At 43.9% G+C, this 25,407-nt stretch overlaps 1 protein-coding gene across 2 annotated transcripts in view; it reads left to right on the top strand.

Moving 5' to 3' along the window:
- Nucleotides 1-22,210: 22,210 nt before the first annotated feature.
- FBXO3 (F-box protein 3) overlaps nucleotides 22,211-25,407 on the top strand; it is a 46,413-nt gene continuing 43,216 nt past the window's right edge. For both annotated transcript variants that reach the window (XM_060176626.1, XM_060176627.1), the window contains exon 1: nucleotides 22,211-22,365. In XM_060176626.1, the coding sequence (XP_060032609.1) occupies nucleotides 22,262-22,365 (104 nt within the window). In that variant the 5' untranslated portion in view covers nucleotides 22,211-22,261. The remainder of the gene's footprint in view (nucleotides 22,366-25,407) is intronic.

Here is a 25,407-nt window from a genome sequence, read left to right on the forward strand (position 1 = left end):
TCTCTCTCCTTTCTCTATTTCTCTCTGTCCTATCCAGCAACAACAGCTATAACAACAATAACAACTACAACAAAGGCAACAAAAATGGGAAAAATGGCCTCCAGGAGCAGTGGATTTGTAGTGCAGGCACCCAGCCCCAGTAAAAACCCTGGAGGGAAAAAAAAAAAAAAAGCTTCACCGGGGTCGGGCGGTGGCGCAGTGGGTTAAGCGCATGTGGCGCAAAGCGCAGGGACCAGCGTAAGGATCCCGGTTGGAGCCCCCGGCTCCCCACCTGCAGGGGAGTCGCTCCACAGGCGGTGAAGCAGGTCTGCAGGTGTCTGTCTTTTTCTCCCCTTCTCTGTCTTCCCCTCCTCTCTCCATTTCTCTCTGTCCTATTCAACAAGGATTTGCGTCAACAAGGGCAATAATAATAACCACAACAAAGCTACAACAAGGGCAACAAAAGGGGGAAAAAATGGCCTCCAGGAGCGGTGGATTCATGGTGCAGGCACCGAGCCCAGCAATAACCCTGGAGGAGGAAAAAAAAAAAAGCTTCACTGCTTGCAATGCTCCCTCCTGGGGGCTGGGGACTTGAAACTGGGTCCTTGCACATGATAACATATGCACTTTACCAGGTGTCCCAACACCCAGTCCCAGCATATTTTTTTAAATTTCTTTATTGGGGAATTAATGTTTTACATTCAACAGTAAATACAATAGTTTGTACATTCATAATATTCCCCAGTTTCCCATATAAAAATACAACCCCCACTAGATCCTCTGTCATCCTTCTTGGACCTGTATTCTCCCCACCCACCCACCCCACAGTCTTTCACTTTGGTGCGATATGCCAATTCCATTTCAGGTTCTACTTGTGTTTTCTTTTCTGATCTTGTTTTTCAACTTCTGCCTGAGAATGAGATCATCCCATATTCATCCTTCTGTTTCTGACTTATTTCACTCAACATGATTTTTTTTCAAGGTCCATCCAAGATCGGCTGAAAACGGTGAAGTCACCATTTTTTACAGCTGAGTAGTATTCCATTGTGTATATATACCACAACTTGCTCAGCCACTCATCTGTTGTTGGACACCTGGGTTGCTTCCAGGTTTTGGCTATTACAAATTGTGCCGCCAAGAACATATGTGTACACAGATCTTTTTGGATGGATATGTTGGATTCCTTAGGCTATATCCCCAGGAGAGGAATTGCATGATCATAGAGTAGGTCCATTTCTAGCCTTCTGAGAGTTCTCCAGACTGTTCTCCACAGAGGTTGGACCAATTGACATTCCCACCAGCAGTGTAGGAGGGTTCCTTTGACCCCACACCCTCTCCAGCATTTGCTGCTGTTACCTTTTCTGATGTATGACATTCTCACAGGAGTGAAGTGGTATCTCGTTGTTGTCTTTATTTGCATTTCTCTGACAATCAGAGACTTGGAGCATTTTTTCATGTGTTTCTCTGCCTTTTGTATCTCTTCTGTGGTGAATATTCTGTCCATGTCCTCCCCCCATTTTTGGATGGGGTTATTTGTTGTCTTGTTGTTGAGTTTGGCAAGCTCTTTATATATGTTGGTTATTAAACTCATGTCTGATGAATGGCATGTAAAGATCCTCTCCCATTCTATAAGGGGTCTCTTGGTTTGGGTAGTGGTTTCTTTTGCTGTGAAGAAACTTTTTAATTTGATGTAGTCCCATAGGTTTATACTTGCCTTAGTCTTCTTTGTAATTGGATTCGTTTCATTGAAGATGTCTTTAAAATTTATGCGGAAGAGTTCTGCCAATATTTTCCTCTTAGTATCTGATAGTTTCTGGTTTAACATCCAAGTCCTTGATCCACTTGGAATTTACTTTTGTATTTGGTGAAATACAATAGTTCAGTTTCGTTCTTCTGCATGTTTCAACCCATTTATTCCAACAACATTTGTTGAAAAGACTCTGTTTTCCCCATTGAATAGTCTGGGCCCCTTTGTCAAAGATTAGATTTCCATAGGTGTGGGGGCCAGCATATTTATTTAATGTTGCATAATCCCAAATATTTAAAGCTTCACTTTTGAATATCTGTTTATTGAAAGAAAAGGGGGATATTACAGAAGTGGTACTTGGCATGAAAATTCTCATGTATGCATCCTCTCTCACTGAGCATCTATCCTACTTAAAATTTTTTTTTATATTTATTTACTTACTTTCCCTTTTGTTGCCCTTATTTTTTCATTGTTGTTGTATTTATTATTATTGTTGTTATTACTGATCTCGTAGTTGTTAGATAGGACAGAAAGAAATGGAGAGAGGAGGGGAAGACCGAGGGGGGAAAGAAAGACACGTGCGCTTAACCCACTGCTACCCCCCTGACTCCCCTATCCTACTTTTAATCCCAGTACTATATATGTTTTATAAATTCATGTTGGTGGGAGTCGGGGGGTAGCACAGCAGGTTAAGCGCATGTGGTGCAAAGTGCAAAGACCAGCGTAGGATTCCCAGTTTGAGCCCCGGGCTTCCCATCTGCTGGTGAGTCGCTTCACAGATAGTGAAGCAGGTCTGCAGGTGTCTATCTTTCTCTTCCCCTCTGTCTTCCCCTCCTCTCTCTATTTCTCTCTGTCCTATCTAACAATGACGACATCAATAACAACTACAACAACAATAAAAAACAACAAGGGCAACAAAAGGGAAAATAAATTATATATATATATATATATATATATATATATATATATAACTCATGTTGATATACACACATACATATACATAAATAACTAGAAGGAAATAGGTGAAAATTAACAGTGTTCATCTTATACTTTCTTTATCTTTTTTTACACTTTTAAAAACATACAAACTATTCTTTTCTATTCAGGAAAATAAATGCTGCTTAAAAAGACAATTTCCTTGCAGTGTGAGTTTTTTTTTAATATTTTATCTTATTTATTTATTCCCTTTTGTTGCCCTTGTTGTCTTATTGTTGTAGTTATTATTGTTGTTGTCGTCATTGTTGGATAGGACAGAGAGAAACGGAGAGAGGAGGGGAAGACAGAGAGGGGGAGAGAAAGATAGACACCTGCAGACCTGCTTCACCGCCTGTGAAGCAACTCCCCTGCAGGTGGGGAGCCGGGGTTCGAACCGGGATCCTTATGCTGGTCCTTGTGTTTTGCGCCACCTGTGCTTAACCCGCTGCGCTACAGCCCGACTCCCCTTTTTTTTTTTAAAATGGGACTGCTTGTATAAAAGTCAGCCCAGAGTTTCCGTTCTTAAAAGTGTGGAGTTCCTACAAATAGTCTTTTGCTTCAAAGAATTGCCCCAAGGAAAGGTACAGGCTCTTCTTTACAAGCACATATCTGGGGTTCTAGTTGAAAGAGTTTTGTCCAGGAAAGTCAACAGTAAGTATATTAGTTCAGTGGGATTCTCTCCCTTGTGTTGACCTTGACAGAGACAGGATCAAAAGCAGAAGAATGGAGTGAAAAAGTATCACCTATCCAAATTAAATTAAAGAAAGAAAATGGACACAAAGTTTCATTTCTGAAATAAGCTCAGAGCTAGTCTTTCTACAGTGAGCTGAAGAGCAAGGCTGTAGAGGGGAAGCCAGCCTGGTGCAGAACTGTCAGCCTGCCAGCCTTTCCTTTGGCTCACCTTCCCCTGGGTTCTGGTGCTTCTCCTGGACCTTGCCTGCTCCTAGGTTAGATTTCACTGGGTGACTGCTCTGAGAACCTCTGGAGTTTAAAACTGCAAGATCCACTGGACCCCATTAGCACAGCAGGAGAGTTGGGGACTTGTTCTCTGCAAGAGACAGCAAAGGACAGGTACCTGGACTATCTCTCTCTCTCTCTCTCTCTCTCTGTCTCTCTGTAGCCTGAACCTAACCCCCAAGGGCCTGGGCAAAAGGTTTCTCAGGGCTATAGGATAACCAAAAGCAAGTAGGGTGTGCAGGTGGGAGCAGGGCAGGGAGTTCACATCCACTAGGCTCTCAGGTCTCAGTGCTGATGTTGAGTGTTCAGTGTTGATCATGTCATGTTCTGCTTTACGTCCCCAAGGTGGGGACAGAATTTCTATCTTCCAGGCCCTGCTCCATGCCTCCATCAGTGATTGAATAAAGAGGTCCTTGAAGATCAGAACTCTGGCTTGAGACAGACATCTGCAAAACTACTGTCCGTTCCACTCTGGTCACACAGTCCTTGCAGTATTGTGTGAGTGTGCTATGTTTTGTTGACCAGGGTTCTGCTCAGCTCTGGTTTAAGGTGGTGCTGAGGATTGAACCTGGGAACCTGGAGCCTCAGGCATGCAAATCTTTTGTCTAAACCGCTATGCTATCTCAAGCACCAACCTTTTGTGAAAAGCAGTTGGCACCATGGAGGTACGTGATGTTTTTATGTTGTGATGCTGCTTAAGCAAGGGTATTGCTCAGAGCCTAGTGCTCCAGCCCAGCCCTACTGAGCATCCCAAGACACAGACAATTCACTGGGCCCCAAGCCCTCCCTACCCCAGGGCCATGGGTCTTTGGTTCACAAGGCATTTTGTGAACAAATAACCTGCTTAGGGAGCTTTAAATATATATTAGAAATGAATCCCCAACAGCACACGTACCAGAGTGATGCTCTCATTCTTCATCTCTTTCCTCCTATTCCTCGTTAATAAAATCTTTTAAATACGTACATACACACATGGAACTATTTTAAAGCATTCACTTCATAATGGATCCTAGAACCATGACTCTAAATGGTCACCCAACACAGGTAGCCACCACAGGCTTAGGCAACATTCTTCAGTGGTAAGAAATTTTTTTAAACTTCGAATCTCATGGTCTAGGAGGTGATGCAGTGGATGAAATGTTGAACTCTCAAGCATAATGTCTCAGGTTTGATTACTGGCAGTGCATGTATAAGAATGATGTTCCGCTCCCCCCTCCTTTATAGAATTCTCACTACTTGCCTGCAACAGAGTCTGTCTACTTATTTATCTGTTTATTTATGAGAAAAACAGGAGAGAAAGAATCAGACAACACTCTGGTTTATGTGCTGCCAGAGATTGAACTCGGGGACCTCGTGGTTGAGAATCCAATGCTTTCTTTATCTACTGCACCACCTCCCTGACCACTCTTTCTCTCTCTTTTTACCAGAGCACTGCTTATCTCTGGTTTATGGTGATGTGGGGGGACTGAACCTGGGACTTTGAAGCCTCAGTCATGAAAGTCTCTTTACATAACCAGTATGCTATCTACTCTCTATCTTTCTTTCTCTCTCTTTCCTCCCTATCCCTCTCATTACCCTCATTAATAAAAATATTTTTAAAAAACTTAAATTTCAGAGTCAAGTCTGACAGGTTGATTGCTCACACAACAACCACACACATGTTTGACATGACACTTCCCTCAATGAGAGTCTCTCAAGAATGCGGCATGAACTAAAGTTGAAGAGGTGAAGGACATCTATGAAATCCCCATAGTGGAGGCCTTGGACCAAGCAGAAGAGATTGGACTTGGCATCTTTCTATCAGGGAGGCCAAGCCAGTTTTTACTGGAAGTGAGCCTCACCTGATTCCCTCTCTCTCTCTCTCTCTCTCTCTCTCTCTCTCTCTCTCTGTGTGTGTGTTCCCTAAAGAAACACAAGTCTCTGAGCCAGAAGTGGGTCTGCAGGGAGATTCTCACACAGGAAAAGTGGACCTGGATGGGAAAGATATAGATGCAGATTGTGTTGGGTGACAGATCCTAATGTTGCCTCTGGTGGCTAAGGGCAGGGTCCTGTGATAGAGCAGCCTCCTATGCAGAGCCACCCCTGAGGTGTTGGAAGAAAAGGCTAGAAGGAACAGTAGAAGGAGCAAGGGGAGAAGCTCATGACAGCACAAGTGCTTCTCTCTGTTAGATCTCAGCTCCTGGCAGCTTCACCTTCTGGCCTGCAGGACTACTTCCCTCCTCTTAGTTCCTGTAACGTGGGCCCTTGCACTTTTCCTCCTGGTGTCTTGTCACTGCATTCATGGAAGCCTTTGTAGCTTCCTAGGGGCTAGAAGGTAGTGTAGGGCTCTCTGGGAGCTTTCTAAGAATTCTGCTGAAGTATAAGTAGGGTATAGAATGCACCTACTTGCAAGTATGGGGTCAGATAAGGTTTAACAATGCGTGCAGTGCATCTGTCAAGTAACAGAATGTATCCTCCTGTGTGTATACATACAGTTTGATTTAATCATTCACTTGGTGATGTGCAATCGGCTGTTCCTACCTTTTGGCTACTCTGAATACCACGTGCAGTGAGCTCTCATATGTGCTTTTTAAGCATCTTTCAAGATTCTTACAATCTTTAAAGAGAGAGAGCTCACCAAGTAGGACGAACTTTACCGTAAACAAGGGCAGGGCTCAAGAGCCTCGTCACCACATGGAAACACCAGACGAAAGGAGAAACTTCACAAGTGGTGAAGTGGTGTCTTCTTTTTTTCCCTCTCTCTCAGCTTCTCTCTGTCTTCCTCTATCTTCACACATGTGAAGAAAACCTGGCAGAAAAGAAAAATGTATCTTGCAACATCACTTTTGGTTAAAAGTCAATTATAAACATTTTAAATTAAAATGGACTTAAAGGGCCAGCTATTTAACTCACTTGGGGAGTGTTCTGCTTTGTCATGTGTGTGACCCAGGTTTAACTCAGCCTTCAGTGTTGCGGTCTCTTTCACTCTCTCTCTGTCTCTCACTTTCTCAAAAAAATTAATAATAAGTTAATGTGACTTAAAAATAGCTGAGCACAATTCCTCTCTTGGGGATATATCCTAAGGAGCCAAACACACCCATCCAAAAAAGATTTGTGTACACCTATGTTTATAGCAGTACAATTTGTAATAGCCAAAACCAGGGTGCAACCTAGGTGCCCAACAACAGAGGAGTGGCCGAGAAAGTTGTGGTATATGTATGTGATGGAATACTACTCAGCCATTAAGAATGATGATTTCACCTTCTTCACCTCATCATGGACAGAACTTGAAGGAATCATGTTAAGTGAGATAAGCCAGAAAGAAATGGATGTATATGGGATGATCTCATTCATGGACAGAAGTTAAGAAACAACAGAAAGGGGAACTACAAAGCAGAACTTGGACTACATTTGGTGGATTGCACCAAAATAAAGGACTCTGTGGCAGGAGGAGGAGCCTTTCAGGTCTGGTGTGTGATGGTGGAGGAGGACTTAGTCTAGGGGTGAGAGTGATTTGCAGAAAACAGAGAAATTTCACACATGTACCAACAACTATATTTACTGTAAACCATTGATCTTCCCAATTAGAAAAAAAAAAAAAAAACAGCTGGGCATTGACACACCCAGTTGGGTGAACATGTTACAGGACACAAGAACCTGGGTTCAAGTTCCCAGTCCTCACCTGCATTGAAGTAGTGCTGCAGGCGTCTCTCTCTCTCTCCCTCTCTCTCTCTTTCTCTCTCTCTCTCTCTCTTCCTTCTTATCATCCCCTTCCCTCTTGATTTCTCACTGTCTCTGCAAATAAATCTAGTGAATAAAGTTTTCAAAAGACTCTTCTAAAAATGGACTTTACAAGTGTATGCAGACTTGACAAAGGAGACACCAGAGTTGTAAACTAATCTGTTCCTGACTGATCTCCAGGAAGCCCTCCATGACTGCAGTTGTCCCCAGTACCTCTCTTTGGCTTCTCTGTTATCCCAAAGCACATAAACACAGAAATCAGGGACATATATGGTTGAGTTGCACTCTAGTTGATTTCTGCAGGTCAGTCCTGAATTTCACCATCAATGAGACCTTCTGAACCAGCATCCACACAGCCCTGAGATCAGAGGAGAAGAAACAGATTGGTCCTTGAGGCTGCCTGACTCCCAGGTTCAGCTTAAACACAGAAGAGCATATGCTGTAGAGAAATGAAAACTAACTGAATGCCAGGCTCCCAGTTAACTCCCAATGGCCTCTAAATCTATGTCCCTATCACTGGATCTTGGTTTCTGAAGTTGTTCAATGGGAACAGAGGGACTGGACAAAGTGAATCCTAAAAACCTTTACTGCTTCCAGGATTGTTGTCTATTGGTCATTCTCAACTTTCTTTGTACCTCAGAATTACCTGGGAAACCTAAAGACTATCAACACCTGTGCCTCCTTCGCAGGAACATAAGATGCCATTGACTTGAAGCGGAACCCAAGCACCCATGCTTATATAAAAGTTGGCTGGATGGTTCTGAAGTGTAGACAGGTTGGGGAGCCCAAACTGCCAATTTGGGACTGGAACCTGCTGAAAAGAACCTGAAATTAGACAAAGCTATGATCTCATGCTGCCACCTGGTGGTTATATTGCTCACTACAAGCAAATTTCTGCTAAATTTCAACGTGGGAGTAAGAAAATGTAATTAGGGAGAGAAAAGAGGGAAGAGGAACGGGAGAAAACCTCCTTGGTGGTACATAGATTCACAAGCTTTAGTAAACAAAGCATCCCACGACTCAGTCAGGTTCATTCATTCTGGTTCCCTGTGGGAAAACCTGAGCATGAGGATTTCAGAAGAAAGCTGACAGGTGCTTTTAAAACAGCAAACAAGATGACTAATAAACATAAAGTGCATGGAAAGAAGATGACTAATAAAGAAGATGACTAATAAACATAAAGTGCATGGAAAGTAAGTGTCCACTGACAATCGTGTCATTATTTGCCATCATTGTCATGTTGGACAAGATCTTTTCTCTGAGCCTCTCTAACACCAAAATTGTTCATGGATAAAGTCTTCTGTCCAGACTGTTGACCTTTCACAGACTGTCCAAATTCTGAATCCATTAAATATGGAGAAGGGCTTCTCTAGACTGTGTATGAGTTTGAAAAACAAGACACTGAGTTTTTTTTTTTGTTTTTTTTTACCTAAAAGCTTTACCTTTTTAAAAATTATTTATTTATTTATTTATTTATTTATTTATTTATTTATTCCCTTTTGTTGCCACTGCACTATCTAGTCTCAAGGAAATGTGCAGCCTCCTCCTTGGAGAGGAAGGAAACAGCAGGAAGTTCCAAACTTCATCTTGGTCCCTGCTAGACCTAGCTCTGTAGTTCTCCTCTAGCCAGTTTCTCCAGTGAACCGTAAGTCTTGCTGGGTTTTTGGCTATAATGGTCACTGATTCCAGACCAGGCTTTTCTCTTTCTCTCTTCCTTCCTTCCTTCCTTCCTTCCTTCCTTCCTTCCTTCCTTCCTTCCTCCCTTCCTTCTTTCCTTCTTTCCTTCCTTCCTTCCTTCCTTCCTTCTTTTCTTTCTTTCTTCCTTTCTCTTTATTTTACTGAGGGGCTAATGGTTTAAGCATAGTCTTTTCTTCTCAGCACTCCCATCACCAAAAGTCTGTGAACCCCACCCTCACCTCCACAGATAGCCATGGTAGTTCTCCCACAGTCTTAGGTAGAGGCTGACATTTTCATATTAGTATGTTCAGTTCTCTATATTCCACATGAGTGAAACCATTATGTAGTTGTCCTTTACCTCCTTACTTGCTTCATGATCTTCTTCACTTCCATCCACTTTATCCCAAAGGGCAAAATATCATCTTTTTTATTGCTGAGTAATACTCCATTGAGTATATGCCCCATAACTTTTTTTATCCAGTGATCTACTGAAGGACATTTTGGTCATTTCCAAGTTTTTGCTAATGTGAATAAAGCTGCTGAAATCATGGGGATTCATATACTCCTTCAAATCATTGTGATATATATATATATATATTTAAAGTTTTTTTCTCTCTCTCCTGCCTCCTGGGTTATCGCTGGGGCTCGGTGCCTGCACCATGAATCCACTGCTCCTGAAGGCCTTGTTTCCCATTTTTGTTTCCCTTATTGTTATTATTGTTGTTATTGCTGTTGCTGTTGTTTAGGACAGAGAGAAATGGAGAGAGGAGGGGAAGACAGAGGGGGAGAGACAGATAGACACCTGCAGACCTGCTTCATCTCTTGTGAAGCAATCCCCTTGCAGGTGGGGAGCGAGGGGCTCGAACCAGGATGCTTCCACTGGTCCTTGCACTTTGCACCATGTGCGCTTAACCGCTGCACCCATTGTTATATTTTTTTTAGTAAATGCCCAGGAGTGGAATTGCTGGATCATAAGGTATTTCCATTTGTACTTGTATAAGGATCCTCCATCCTCTTCTCCATAATGGCTACACCAATTTGCACACCCACCAGCTGTATAGTAAAGTTCCTGTTTCTCCACATTCTCTCCAACACTTCTCTTGCTTTATTGGTGGAGCCCATTCTCACTAGTGTGAGGTGGAATCTCAGTGTGGCTTTAATTTGTATTTCTCCAATGATGAGTGAACTAGAGCATTTCCGCATACGTCTGTGGGCCATGTGCATCTATCAGCCTTCAGCCTGGCTGCACACCTGACAGCTGCCTCCACCTCCACCTTCACGTCGCTTTGCCTATTTTTACTGGTTTTTGTTTGTTTTGGAGAGAGACAAGAGAAGTTGAGAGGAGAGGGGGATATAGAGATGGAGAGACAGAGAGGCACCTGCAGCCCTGCTTCACCACTTTTTTTATAAATAATTTTTTCTTTTTTAAATTTTTTAAAAAATATTTATTTATTCTCTTTTGTTGCCCTTGTTATTGTTGTAGTTATTATTGTTGTTGTCGTTGTTGGATAGGACAGATAGAAATGGAGACAGAGAGGAGGAGAGAAAGACACCTGCAGACCTGCTTCAGAACTGCTTGTGAAGCGACTTCCCTGCAGGTGGGGAGCCCCGGGCTCTAACTGGGATCCTTACTCTGGTCTTTGAGTTTTGCGCCACATGGGCTTAACCCGCTGCGCTACCGCAGGACTCCCAAGACAGACACCAGAAGACCTGCTTCACCGCCTGTGAAGCGACTCCCCTACAGGTGGGGAGCCGGGGGCTCGAACCAGGATCCTTACGCTGCTCCCTGAGCTTAGCGCCATGTCTGCTTAACCAGCTGCGTCACCGCCCGACTGCTTCACCACTTTTTACTATTTTTCTGTTTTGGTTTTCCCTCCTTTAGCGAATCTATCGCTTTTCCAAAGGCCCACCTGCCTTTGAACTTCTGCGGCTGGCAGAGTCCCTGGATGTCCTCCCCTTCTCCCCCAGATCTCAGCTCATAGATCTCGGCTCACATGCAGCTGGATTCCTGGATCTTCTCCACCCTAGCACTCGCAGAGGCCTGACATTGCCATCACCTTCACTTGCTCTTCCTGAGACTTCACATAAGCCCTAACATTACCCACCCTTACAATGACAGGCTTCAAAATAACCCCCAAATAGAGAAGGAGTTTTCCTATATTTACCCTCAGGGTTCTTATCTAAGAGGACAAGGACACACCTGTTAAGGCCACAAGCAAGGACAGGCAGAATTTACTGACTAGATGTTTGGGAACGGGGGAGGTCCTGTCAACCCCCCTCCTAGACATAGAGACTGGCCTGGGCTCTGCAGCCAGGGCTCACACTGTGGTTCTAAGGAACTAATAAAGGACCCATACTGGTGCTCTGTCAGGAACTTTCAGCCTAAGAAAATGGCCTTATTAGGAAGGAAGCCTTCAGGACTTCAACCAGTCCTCCCTCTGAGCTCACTCACACCACTGAACCAGCGACTTGGAAAGCAAGGGAAGACAGAGAAAATGAACCTCCAAGGCTACCTGCATTTGTCCCTCCTTACAGACATATACAATGCCTTTGACCTCCCAGGTCTTAACAAGTAGAGCGCATGGCATTAATCTCTATAACCTCCTCAAGACAGAGGAAGCAAAGCTCAGCCTGGTGGTTCATCAGCCTGGGATAACAGACACAGAAAAAGATAATCACAAAAGTTTATGGTAAGAGGCCAGGCAGTGGAGCACCTGGTTAAATGCACACCTCTCAGTGTGCAAGAACACAGGTTCAAGCCCCTAGTCCCAACTTGCAGGGGGAAAGCTTCATGTGTGGAGAAGCAGTGCTGCAGGTGCCTCTCTGGCTCTCTCCCTCTCTATCTCTCCCTCCCCTCTCAATTTCTCTCTGTCTTTATCCAGTAATATATAAATAATAATAATTTTTATGGTAAAGGAGACAGCATAATGGTTATGCAAACAGACTTTCATGCATGAGGCTCCAAGGTTCCAGGTTTAATCCCCTGCACCCCTATAGAACAGAGCTGAGCAGTACTTTAGGGGAAAAATTAAGTTTATGGTAAATAGTATTTCTCCCAAGGACAAGTTGTCAAATGACCCTTTTTAGTATGGCTGCTCCTTTCTTACTGAGGAAACTTGAACTCAAAAATCACATTCTCGGAAGTTTTGCAATCCATTTTAAAGATCTATTTTTTAAAATTATAATAGCATCATTAAAAAATATTTATTTATTTATTGGTTAGAGACAGCCAGAAGTCAAGAGGGAAAGGGATGATACAGAGGAAGACAGGGAGACACCTGCAACACTGCATCCCCACTCGTGAAGCTTTTCTCCTGCAGGTGGGGACTGGGGGCCAAACCTGGGTCCTTGTGCATTGTAACATGTGCACTCAACCAGGTGCACTGCCACCCAGACCCTAAAGATCTAATTTTGGATGTTAAGGGGGAAATGGAAAAGCCAGCATCCCAGAACCCATCAACATCAGACTAGTTTGTCTAGTCCAATGTCAAGAGCACCTCAAAAAGGAAAAAAAAAAAAAGGACAAGAAAGAGGAGCTTGTAGAAAAACAAACTAGCAGACAATAGAAGCAATACAACCTTCTCCTTGGTACATTTACTCCTCAAGGTTACTCTGCACTGAGTCTGTCACTGAAGATGCAGGGGTATTGCTATGACAACATCCATCTCATGAACACCTCCCAGGAGACAGTTCTTTTGCTGAGGAAGATTATGAGTCTGAAGCTGAAGAAGGCGATTGTGTGTGAAACTGCAAACTCCAGGTGAGGGTGTTGAAGATACAACAGTGAGTCTCCTGGGTCTTCCCTCCCTATATTAAGCCTGAGGTGAGGGTTTTCATGGCAAATTTTATCTGAATTGTTTCTGTGATTCCTAGAAATGTTGGGTTTAGTTTCTAAAGCCGTGCTTTCAAGTCGCTGTAGATTGGACTCTGAAGAGGCACTGACTGATCTTGCCAGTTACCTCTGCCCTCCATATTTTCTTTTTCCGTTTTCTTCACCACTTTAGAGAAGAAATGTTGATCCATAGGATTATTGTTGTCACGGTTCTACATTTCCTCTCCACCAAACCGTTTGTTGTAATAATGTAATGTAAAGCCATCAAAGTACTTTACTGTTTATGGTGCTATTGTAAATTGAACCATTTTCCTATTTTCATTTTTGGATTTTTCATTGCCAATGTACAAGAAGGCATTTATTTTTCTCTTGTGATCTTACATCCTGCCCCTCAGATGAACCTGTTCATTAGATATAGCATTAGGATTATCTATATAATGCAAATTACATGCAAATAGATATAGTTTTATTTCTTCCTTTCCAACCTAGATGTCTTGTAGCTCATTTATTGTTCAGTTGCTCTGGCTGGAATCCCTAGTATAACATCAAATAAATGTGATAAAGAGAATTCCCATACATCATTTTCCACTTTACATACTTAGTATATGAAATACTGCAAATTAGTCATGAGACACCGGACATATAAATTTCTTAAAACATTTAATTAGTAAAAGTATTCCATATGATTTTCCAGATTCTACACTCCTCACTCACATCCTTCCCACAGGAGTAAGGGGGGGTTAACTATATTACTGCATGCTCACATTATTAGTTAACTACAAATTAGAAATGCAAAGATGCTTAATTTCTTTTTTCTAAATTGTTTTTGATATTTATTTATTTCCTTTTTTTTCCCTTGTTGTTTTGTTGTTGTTATTAGTGTCGTCATTGTTGGATAGGACAGAGAGAAATGGAGAGAGGAGGGGAAGACAGAGAGGAGGAGAGAAAGACAGACACCTGCAGACTTGTGAAGCGACTCCCCTCAAGTGGGGAGCCAAGGGCTCAAAGTGGGATCCTTCAGCCGGACCTTGTGTAAAGATGCTTAATTTTTATGAAATTCATTCTCTGTCATGATTACTAGTAATGTAAAACAGGATTTTACTTGATGAACTAGATTATTTAGATTAACTAAATGACCTGAATCAAAAGAATTCCACTTCTAAAAGAATTTATACATATATAATAGTGACAGTGAAATTGAGAGGGAAGGGGAGATAACAAGAAAGAGAGATACCAGTATATTGATTTCATATCATGAAATTTAGCTGAATTCACTTATTCGTTACAATAGTGTACTCGACCAGGTACACCACTACCCAGCCCCTATGCCTTTCTTTCTGGTGAATGTCATTTTATTTTTTGTCTCATTGTTTCTTGAATGAACTTTTTAATCTCTCATCTCTGTTCAAAGATGTGGGACATGGAAGGTTAAAAAACATTTCCATGATGTTTTTGAAAACTGAATTCCTGTTGGGCACTTGACAATCAGTAGATAATGGCAGGCAGGAAGAGAATCTTCCAGCCTCTGCAGGCAGGCCTCCTTCCAGAGGTCTTTAAATATTCAACTCACCTCCAGAATGTACTTTCAGGATCCCAAGCACTAATTGCGAGATGTCAGTGGTGCAATACCAACCAAGAGGCACTCCTTCAAATAGGTTGCCAAAAGTTGTCTGTATGACAGACCCTAGTTTTAAAAATCATATCCTATACTGTTTATTACTATTACTACTACTGAAGCAAGCAAGTATTAACTTCTCAAGAGAGAAGATAATGGCTAACTTCCCAAGCTGAATAAAAAGAACCCAATTAGAGGTGGCCTGCCCCCTCACCTCAGCATAGATGGGACTCTGTGCTAAAAGTAATCAACTTGACCTTGGCCAGCAGCCGGTGGATCTTCTATCCCTCCTGCTAGAGGGGTCTGTTAACAAACCCCTGCTCGTAAGCAAAACAAAGTGTGCTCTCTTCACGAAAGAAAAATTAACCTTTTAAGCTTGTTTCTATGAGTTACTGTGGAAAAGTTGATAACTGTATAAAAGGATAAGTACCACTGCACTATGGGCCCAGTTTTTTTTGTGGATGCAAGTCTGGCTGCGTCTGCCAGCATATAAACACTGTTGCCTGCATTAAAGACTCAGTGTGTACTGTCTCTCTGCCTTAGAATCTGATAACACCATTGCTGCAGCTGCTATGACTACTATTATAGAATTACTTATTTGAGTCAGTGAAATAGCTCATTTAAATAGTGTGCTGCTTTGCCAAGTGTGTGACCCAAGTTCGAGCCTGGCTCCCACCGCATTGAAGGAAGCTACAATGCTGTGGTCTCTCTCTCTCTCTCTCTCTCTCTCTCTCTCATTTCTGCCTCTGTCCAAGATAAATAAATAAATAAATAAGTCTCTAAAAATGTATCTGTATGGGCTGAGTGATTACTTGCTCTGTAGAGTGCACACTTTGCCACCATGCACAAAGACTGGGGCTAAGCCCCCCATCACTATATGGAAGTACCATGCCCCACACCAAGGGGAAGTTTCATGAGTGTGGAGTGGTGCTGTGGTGTTTCTTGTTCTCTCTCTGTCTCTTTCCCTCTCTTTTTCTATCTGGAAAAAAGAAGTAGGGTGGGGGAGAGATTTTGTCAGGAGCAGTGGAATTCTTGACAGGGGTGGAGTGGGAGGGATTATTTAAGAATGTATTTATTCATGAGAAAGATAGGGAAAAAAAAAAACCAGACATCACTCTGGTACAAGTGCTGCTGAAGACTGAACTCAGGACCTCACGCTTGAGGGTCCAATACTTTATCCACTACGCCACCTTCCAGACTACAGGGGATTATTCATTAAAAAGATAGCAGCAAGAGAATTAGAGCCAACACTCTGACCTATGTAGTGCTGAAGACTGAACCTGGGGTGGGTGGCGGGTGGTGGCTCACCTGGTTAAGCACACACATTAGTGTGTGCAGGGACCCGGCTTCAAGCCCCTGGTCCCCACCTGCAGGGAGAAGGCTTCACGCGTGGTAAAGCAGAGCTGCAGGTGTCTGTCTCTTTCCTTCTCTATCATCCCCTTCCCTCTCGATTTCTGGCTGTCTCTATCCAATAAATAAATAAAGATAGTTTAAAAATATATATATTGAACCTGGGACCTCATGCTGACAAGTTGGTCCTCTACCCACTGCGTTACCTCTCAGGCCACACATTGTCACGATGCCCTCAAGGTCACGGTGCTCTTCTAATATATATTTTTTAATTTATTTATTTTGGATAAAGGCAGAGAGACATTGAGAGGAGAGAGAGAGAGAGAGACCTGCAGCACTGCTTCAGAACTTGTGAAGCTTCCCCCTGTAGGTGAGGGCCAGGGACTTGAACCTCAGTTCTTGTGTCCTATAATACGAGTATGCACCACCATCTGGCCCCTTCAGTGTCTTCTACACACACACACACACACACACACACACGAATAGAATATATAAAGCATATATAACATAACATAACAAACATAACATAACAAACATAACATGAAATACATAGTAGATATTATAGGCAGAGTGGTCCAAGAGCACAAGAGATCTCAGCATTTGCTGTTGAAGGAGTTTCTGGTTGGTATCCTTGTCAGCATGGTAAATTAGCTGTCTGGGCTAGCAGAGATGATATATGATGTCTAAATATGCTTGATATTGATTGGTCTTAGTAATATAGAAAGTGATGCCTATTGCTTTTCTCTTCTTTCTCAAACTTTGTCTAATCCAGGGTTATTTTTATATTTCCATATAACTTTATTGTTTTTAATTTATTTATTAATGAGAAAGATAGGAGGAGAAAGAAAGAGCCAGACATCACTTTAGTACATGTGCTGCCAGGGATTGAACTTGGGACCTCGGATGTGAGGGCGATCTGGCTGTGACATCTGTCACCCCGTTGATCGCCAGGGTTGATTCTGCTGATCTGACTGGCTAGGCGGGTGTCCCCTTCCTCCCTCACCGCTCCATGTGCGTCCCTCCTGAAGCTGAGCCTTCCCCAAATAGAGACAGACTGGTTTTAGTTCAAGGGTATAGGAGTAGCTGCGCTCCCCTGCTAGAAGCTCCAAACAAGCTCTCAAGGTCCATTTGAACGCGGGACCTCATGCTTGAGAGTCCAGCATCCTACCCACTGCGCCACCTTCTGAACCACTGTAACTTTTGTTGTTTTTCTTTCTGGTGAAAAATGCCACTGAAATCTTGGCAGAGGGTGTATTGAATCTGCGCAGCGCTTTGTGTAGTGTTGACATTTTAATTAATGATTTCAACCCATAACATTAAATAAATTTCCATTTCTTTTTTTTAAAGATTTTAATTTATTGATTCATGAGAAATGATAGGAGAGAAAGAAAGAACCAGACATCACTCTGGTACATGTGCTGCCAGGGATTGAATTTAGGACCTCATGCCTGAGAGTCCAATGCCTTGTCCACTGCGCCACCTCCCGGACCACATTTCTTTGTGTCTTCTTCAGTGTCTTTCATCAGTGCTTTGTAGTTTTGGGGGCACGGATTCAATTTATTCCTAAGTATTTTGTGCTATGAAAAGTCGAATTTTTTTCTTAATTTCTCTTCCTGATAGCTTCTTAACGTATAAAATGTAACCAGTTTTTCTTTTCCTTACTTGCTTAATTCTATACCAAAGACACAGGCATTCTTCCTCTGGGTTAGCCCCAACTAGTGGCTAACCATGACCGTAATGAAGTATTGGTACAGGCCAATCCTCTGGGTTTGCAAACTTCTCTATTGGGCAGGTTTTTGTCTACCTGGTTTAGATATTCTCAAAGCTGCAGTGTGGTCTTCCTGCCCAGTTCTCCTTCTCTCGCCTGCTCTTTTCCGAAGTATCAGACCTTTGTCAGATTCTGAAGTCTCTCCCTCATAAGCATCCTCCTCACCTCCAACCCCAGAACATCTTCAGGAATCTGAATCCCTTAACATTTTCTGGGGGGGGGGTGGGAGATGGGGGAGGGAGATCCTGACATTGTATATAGATTTGTTTCCACCAGACTTGGAGCAGTATGCTCTACAGCCAAAAAACAACTCAAATTAGTTACTTGTTTTGCCTATATAATACTGCTTGAGCCACAGGCTGAAAGGTCAGGACAACCTTCAATGACAACCTGGCATTACACAAGGAAGCCAGATGACCTGATGTTCTTAAACCTCACACCCTTATTCCTGCTTATCTTTTGCCTTTAGGGGAAACAGTAATTCAGCGTTTACCCCAAACCTACTTCTCAGATCCCTCCTGTTGAGGTTGTTATGAGCAATGTCATCAAATGACAGTAAAGCAGAATTCCTTCAAGCAAAAGCTGGTGTGACAGAGTAGCTTTTGATTGGCATGAGGAAGTGGTCCCTTGCTCAGCTTCACTGTGGACCTCAGTAATTTATGAACGTGACAATCCATGGGGTCTACGTATCTTAGATGCAAGCCATTTCATTAATGAACTTTTTTTTGTCATACATTAGACTTATCAAAGAGCCCACTGTGAGCTCACAGCATAGGTTTGATAGTAGGTGTACTTCTCTGTGTCTAAGGAGTGAGCAATAAACGAGAGCTAAAAACCATGAAGCCACAGGGATAACAACAAAAACATTTATCTTGACTAGTTTGTCAACCCCTACATTTTGTGCCTCAGATGAATGACTGATTTCACCTTAAACATGTAGGTTTAATAAGGGTTACTTTACAAAGGGCAGTGTCCTTAAAACTTCTACCTGCTTTTGGACTTAAAACTGGTAAAGTAGTTTACCCAAGGGAGAAATGAGATAAACATAACAGGATCAAAGCCTTTGTTTGTTTGTTTGTTTTTCTTTTCCTCAGAGCACTGAGCAGCTCTCGTTTATTGCGGTGCAGGAATTTGAACCACGGACTTCAGAGCCTCAGGTATGAGAGTCTCTTTGTATAACCATTATGCTCACAGCAGCCTATGACATGGTCTGGCACCGTGGTCTCCTAGTCAAGATCTCAAGATGCCTGCCTCCATGGGTGGCCAACACTATATCGTTTCTTCTCCAAAACAGAAGATTCCGGGTGCATCTGGGTGACAAGTCTAGCAGATGGAGACTTGTCTCAAGTGGCCTCCCCCAGGGCTCTGTTCTGGCTCCTACGCTATTTAATATTTGCATCAATGACCTCCCAGAAACTTCTTCAAGGAAGTTCATCTATGCCGATGACATCTGCTGTGCAACTCAGGCATCCAAGTTCGATATCCTCGAGGAAACACTCACGAAAGACATGTCTCTGATATCTGATTACTGTAAAAAATGGTGACTTATCCCTAGCACTGCAAAAACGGTATCATCTGTTTTCCATCTACACCATTCCTCGGCCTCTCGTGAGCTTAATGTGCAGCTTGAGGATACGAGAATCCGGCATGAAGCCCAGCCAGTCTATCTTGGCGTTACTCTGGATCGCACTCTGTCATTTCACGAACATCTCATAAAAACTGCAGCAAAGGTGGGCGCGAGGAATAACATCATTGCAAGACTGGCCAGCTCCTCATGGGGCGCGAGCGCTTCCACACTACGATCATCATCTCTGGCATTATGTTGTTCCACTGCAGAATACTGTGCCCCAGTATGGTTCCGTAGCCCCCATGTCCACTTGGTCAATTCCAAATTAGATTCCTCCATGAGGATAATTTCTGGAACCATCCGTTCCACCCCGGTTCCTTGGCTGCCAGTTCTTAGCAACATCACCCCACCAGATATTCGTCGGGATGCGGCATCATCTAAGTTCATTTCCCGTGTCTACGCTCGACCGGACCTGCCAATATACGCGGATATCTTCGCCCACCCTGTCCAACGCTTGATGTCTCGACACCCAATCTGGTCCCCTACGCCTACACTGAACTTCTCTGTTCCAGACTCTTGGAAACAGAGTTGGCAGTCAGCTGAGGTAAAGAACAAACACCTCATCACAGACCCCTGCAAGCGTCAACCCGGCTTTGACCTAGCACGTTATGATTGGGCCCTCCTCAATCGCTGTCGAACAGGCCATGGCCGGTGCGCCGCTATGTTCCATCGCTGGGGAGCCAGAGACGACCCGAACTGCCCCCGCGGCTACAGACAGACTATGACCCACATAGTCAACGACTGCCACCTCTCCAGATTCAAAGGAGGTCTCGAAACTTTACATCAGGCTCAACCTGATGCTGTTGACTGGCTATGGAAGAAGGGCAAACGCTAGAAGAAGAACCATTATGCTACCTACCCCCTGCCCCAGGATCAAAAATCTTTAGAAGCACTTACCTATGTAAACAGGTATAAATAGAGTGACTGATAAAGAGAATGTTTCAACATGTTCAGTATTATATTAGACCTTGGGGTTGAGATAAGGATGATATAAGGCTAAATTTATATTCTGGTGACATAGAGATGAAGAGAACAGTTGACTTTAATCTAGCTTGACCAGTGTGTTAACTGTTTATACAAATAGCATGGAATGACAGGGATATCATCAGAGGGCCTTGTTTACTTTTTTGTTGTTGTTAGCTGAGTGTTGCATTTATATTTTTGAGATTTTAGTTTACAGAGGTAATTGAGTAACGGCATGAAGTTAGCATCAAAAACTTTCACAACATATATTTCCCTAGGGAAGGGAGTGGGCAAAGCAAGTCATACGGGGCAATGTTAAATTACCATCCTCAAACCAATTAAGGAGAGGGGTGACTTAGAGATAACAAGTTTACAGAATTTAGGTTTAGTTAACGATACCACCCCTAGTGAAGTGAAAACAGGTGTGTGAAGTCCAAGTCTGACTGGACTACTTAAAAGTTCCTTAGGCCATACTGCTTGGAAAAACAGTGGAAACAAAGTCAGGTAAGTGATATATTCTTTCTAAAATATATATTTTATTTTTGAGAGAGATGCAGAGAGAGACACACAGAGAGACACCAGAGCACTGCTCAGCTCTGGTTTAAGGTAGTTTGGGGGACTGAATCTGGGACTTTGAAGCCTCAGGCATGAAAGTCTTTGTATAACTATTATCTCCCTCACTCACGATAGATTTAAAGAAAATTTTTTTATTTTAATTATCTTTATCGGATAGAGACAGCCGGCAATTGAGAGGACAGGGGGAGATAGAGAGGGAGAGAGACTGAGAGACACCTGCAATACTGCTTCATCACTCATGAAGCTTTCCCCCTGCAGGTGAAGACGGGGGGGGGGGGGGGGGGGGGCTCGAACCTGGGTCCTTGCGCTTTGTAACACATGCGCTCAACCAGGTGCAATTCTTTTTTTAAAAGAGTTTTAAACATTTTTAATTTTCTTTATTTATTGGATAGAGACAGAGATCGAGGAGAAAGGGAGAGAGACATCTGCAGCCCTGCTTCACCACTTGCAAAGCTTTCCCCCTGAAAGTGGGGACCAGAGGCTCCATCCAACCCGGGTCCTTGCACACTGTTAATGCGTTCACTCAACCAGGTGTACTACCGCCGGGCCCCCCAACCCCGGCGATAGATTCTTTAGCTCACAATCCATGACCCCACCCGTACTTCAACGTCGCCTTCATAGTGCCTCAACAGTGCCCCCTGGTGGTGCTTGTGGGGGTCCCAATTCGTGACCCGTGGGGAACTTGAACCTTGCCCCACCAACCCATCTACTATCTATTGATTGATACACTTTGCATTACCCTAACAGGCTGAAAAAACAGTAGTGAGGAGTAAATTAAGAGCAGATGACCTTCTGATTTAGGCCATTATGCACCTTTTAGTTGAGGATGGCATTATCACTTATGCTTATTGATTCTTCTCTTAAGACATCGAGAACGAAAGAACACAACACCACCGAGGCTTCCTTCAGTGTGGGGACTGGACTGGAACCTGGGTCATGCACATGGCAAAGCGGCACACTATCCTAGTGAGCTATTCCGCCAGCCCCACATTTATGCTTTCAACCGTCTTTTTCTCCGCTCGGGAGAAGAGCCCTCGCACTGTGTGTGAGGGACACCTGTGACAACGAGGAAGGAGAGGAGGAAACAGGGACTTTCAAAGTTGGGGTGGGAGGGGGACAAAGATCGCACAGTTTTAGCTTGAAATTTGGAACAAGGCTTCTAGAATCCCTCGTCTTAAAATTTCGTAGAAAGTTATAGAGGGACCCGGGCAGAGGGTCCGGGGACAAAGAATGAGCGTGGTCCCGAGATTGACAGGTTTAGTGACTGGAACCTGAGGGAGTTTGGGAAATCACGGACCTGCGAAGCTCAGGCTCCCCCGGCTGCGGGGGGTGGGCGGGGCCAACCCGGGAACCGGCTCTCGGCCCGCCCTGTGGGCGGGGCTTCCCGGTGGTTACATAAACCTACGCGAGTGGCCGGGGAGCGAGTCCGCGGCGGCGGTAGGGGGCGGGGCCCGCGTCTGTAACGGCCAGGCAAGATGGCGGCTATGGAGACCGAGTCGGTGTCTCTGACTCTAGAATCGCTGCCCACCGACCCCCTGCTCCTCATCTTATCTTTCTTGGACTACCGGGACCTGATCAAGTAATGTGACGGCGCTTGAGGCAGGGATGGGGGGCGGAGGGAGGAGGCGGGAAGGAAGGAGGCCTGTCCGGTTGACAGGACTGACACTCCGCGTCAGCCCGAAGGTGACGCCAGGGCCGCCCTGATCCTGCAGAGCCACGGGGGTGGGGGCCGGGGCGAGACGGGGGAGCCGGAGAGAGACCTGCCCCGGGGTCTTCCCGGGTCTGGGGCCCAGGACGGAAGATCGGGCCTCACCGAGGCTCAGCTGCAAGGTGGTGCGGCGTGGGGAGGCTCTGCAGCCGGGTGGGTGCTTCTCCGCCCCCCGGGAAAGCCCGCGCGGGAAAGGCCCCAGTGCGAGCCGGGCGCCCCTCTGCTGCCCTGCCCTGCCCTGCCGGGGCCTGCGGGGTGGGCGCGGGGGTGCAGCCGCGCGACCTCCAGGCGCGACTTCCGGGGCTCTGTCGCGCCGGCGAAGCCCTGGCGGGCGGCCGCGCCGGCTAGTAGTAGCTTCAGTCTCAGCCTTCCTCAGGGTTGCTCATTGGATTTTTGTCATTTGGCATTGACTTCCGGTGGAACCAGACTGGTGATGACCCTTCAAGGCTTTGAATTTCCCCAGCATCTGTTCCAAAAATAAACACCGGTTGCTGGTGGGGTGGTTAAATGCCCGGTTCCTTCAGCACTTGGGACTGTCACCCATGGTGGAAGAAATGGCGCTGTTTACACCCTTGACAGCTGGTGGCATGGCTCTGTTCTTTTACCAGCACGTATATTTTGCCGAGGCAGTGAAATGACCCTCTTAAGCACTGGTAGTCGAGGTTCGTTTGCATTGTGTTTTTTCTTTTCTTCATTAGCCGTTGGATTTTAGCCATTTGATGAGTGTGCCCTTTGTTATCGGGGATCCTTTTAGAAATACAGACGTCTTGGAATTGCTGGTGGTAGCTCTTGGGTTGGTGGCAGGGGGATAGCTCCAGTTTTGGACTGCTCTTGATCTTAGTGTCTGACATTTAATTTTCTAGAAGAAAACAATTTCTCTACGTAGGCTTGAACTAAAGCAAAAAGGAAAAAAATCTTTTTCTTTGGAAAAGGCTGTTGCAGCTGCAAGTTATTTTCATCTGAAATATTCCGTCACTATAATCTTTTGCAAATCTTACACACTTTCCCCACACTAATTTATTAGTGATTTAGTAACGGTTTACAAGATTATTAGGTTCTGCACCATCCCACCACCATTACACACACAGACACACACACAGACAGACAGACAGACACACACACATATATACACACACTTTTGAGCCGTGGACTACTTTGCTGCCAGAGTGATCTTTCTTTTATTTTTCCTTTCTTTCTTTTGTTGTTATTTCCAGGGCTGACTTTTTCAGAGAGAAGGATAGAGGAAGGCCACAGTACTAAAGCTGTCTTCATTGCAGTGAGAATGGGCAGAATAATTACTTTATAAGACAGTTAGGCAATTGTTGATTTCCTTAGAAACCCATGATGCTACTTGTTCACTGTCTGTAACCTAAACTTCTAGAAACGTCTAAGGCCATTATCATTTGCAGTAGTACATTGCAGCCAAATCAGATCTCTGTTGCCATGACACATATTTGTGGTTTGCTCTCCTTTCTTTCTTTCTTTCTTTCTTTCTTTCTTTCTTTCTTTTTTTCTTTCTTTCTTCCTTTTTCTTACTGGAGCACTGCTCAGCTCTGGCTTATGGTGATGCAGGAGATTGAACCTGGGACTTTGGAGCCTCAGGCATGAGTCTTTTTTTTTCTTTTATTTTTTAAATGATCTTTATTTATTTATTGGATAGAGGCAGCCAGAAATCGAGAGGGTGGGGGAAATAGAAAGGGAGAGAGACGGAGACACCTGCATCCCTGCTTCACCACTCAGGAAACTTTCCCCCTGCAAGTGGTGACTGGAGACTTGAACCTGGGTCCTTGTGCATTGTATCATGTGCATTCAACCACATGTGCCACCACCCTTGCCCCCGTGCACTTCTTAAATGTAAAGACTGTGTTTATCTTTGTATTCATCATTAAAATTTTTTTTTTATTTATAAAAAGGAAACATTGACAAAACTATAGGATAAGAGGGTTGCAACTCCACACAGTTCCCACCACCAGAACTCGGTATCCCATCCCCTCCCTGGATAGCTTTCCTATTCTTTAACCCTCTGGGATGTATTCATCATTTTTCAACATTTTTTTTTGAGTGTGTGTCATGTGCCAGCCTGTTAGATGTTGGGGATGCAATAGGAAACAGACCTGTAAATCCCCTCTTCTCATGGGGAGCTTACTGGTTAGTAGGCAAGAAGGAAAAACAAACAACTGTATAATTACAAGAGGTTCTCCATGCTACGAAGGAAATAAACCAATTTTCTTGTTAAGGAGTGAGAGGAAAAGAGGATTGATTCCATTTGGAAGAAGATGCCACATATGAGAAACAGCATAGAGTAGTTCTGGCAGCAACATGGTGTGTTCAGAAGTTGATTGGACAATTGAAGGGCTTGTTGGGAGAGCTAGATGATGTTGGTAGGAATTAAACAGTGACTCATATGCAGAAATGACTTGAGAAGAGACTGTTGAGAGCATACAGGACCTTCTGAGCCAAGATACAGAGATGAGAATTTATTTTTTAACATGCACACTCTACTGGGGGCACCACCATTCTGTCCCCCCCCCCAGATTTTATTTTAAATGCTCTAGTTAGTAATCAAAATTTTGAACAGAAGCGACTTTATAATGCTTGTGGAAATAAACTGAGTTGAATACTGTATTAGAATTCTTGAGAGAAGCAGAACCAACAGAGTATGTGTAAATCATTGTCTCTTCAGTTATGAAGGCTGAGGAGTCCTCTAAATTGACATCTGCAAAGCTCAGTGATGTGTAGTTCCAAGGACTGAGAGAGCTAGAGAATCTGCAGTATAGAGTCCAGTCTGGGTCTGCAAGCCTGAGAACCAAGAATAGGTCAGATACCAGTGTCTCAGCCCCTCAGAGGTCAAAGTCATCGGACTTTCTACTTTCTGTTTCCTCCCTTTTTATTTATTTTTTGTAAATTTTATTT

The sequence above is a fragment of the Erinaceus europaeus genome, chromosome 17 (assembly GCF_950295315.1).
Source record: "Erinaceus europaeus chromosome 17, mEriEur2.1, whole genome shotgun sequence".
In the NCBI taxonomy this organism is placed as follows: Eukaryota; Metazoa; Chordata; class Mammalia; order Eulipotyphla; family Erinaceidae; genus Erinaceus; species Erinaceus europaeus.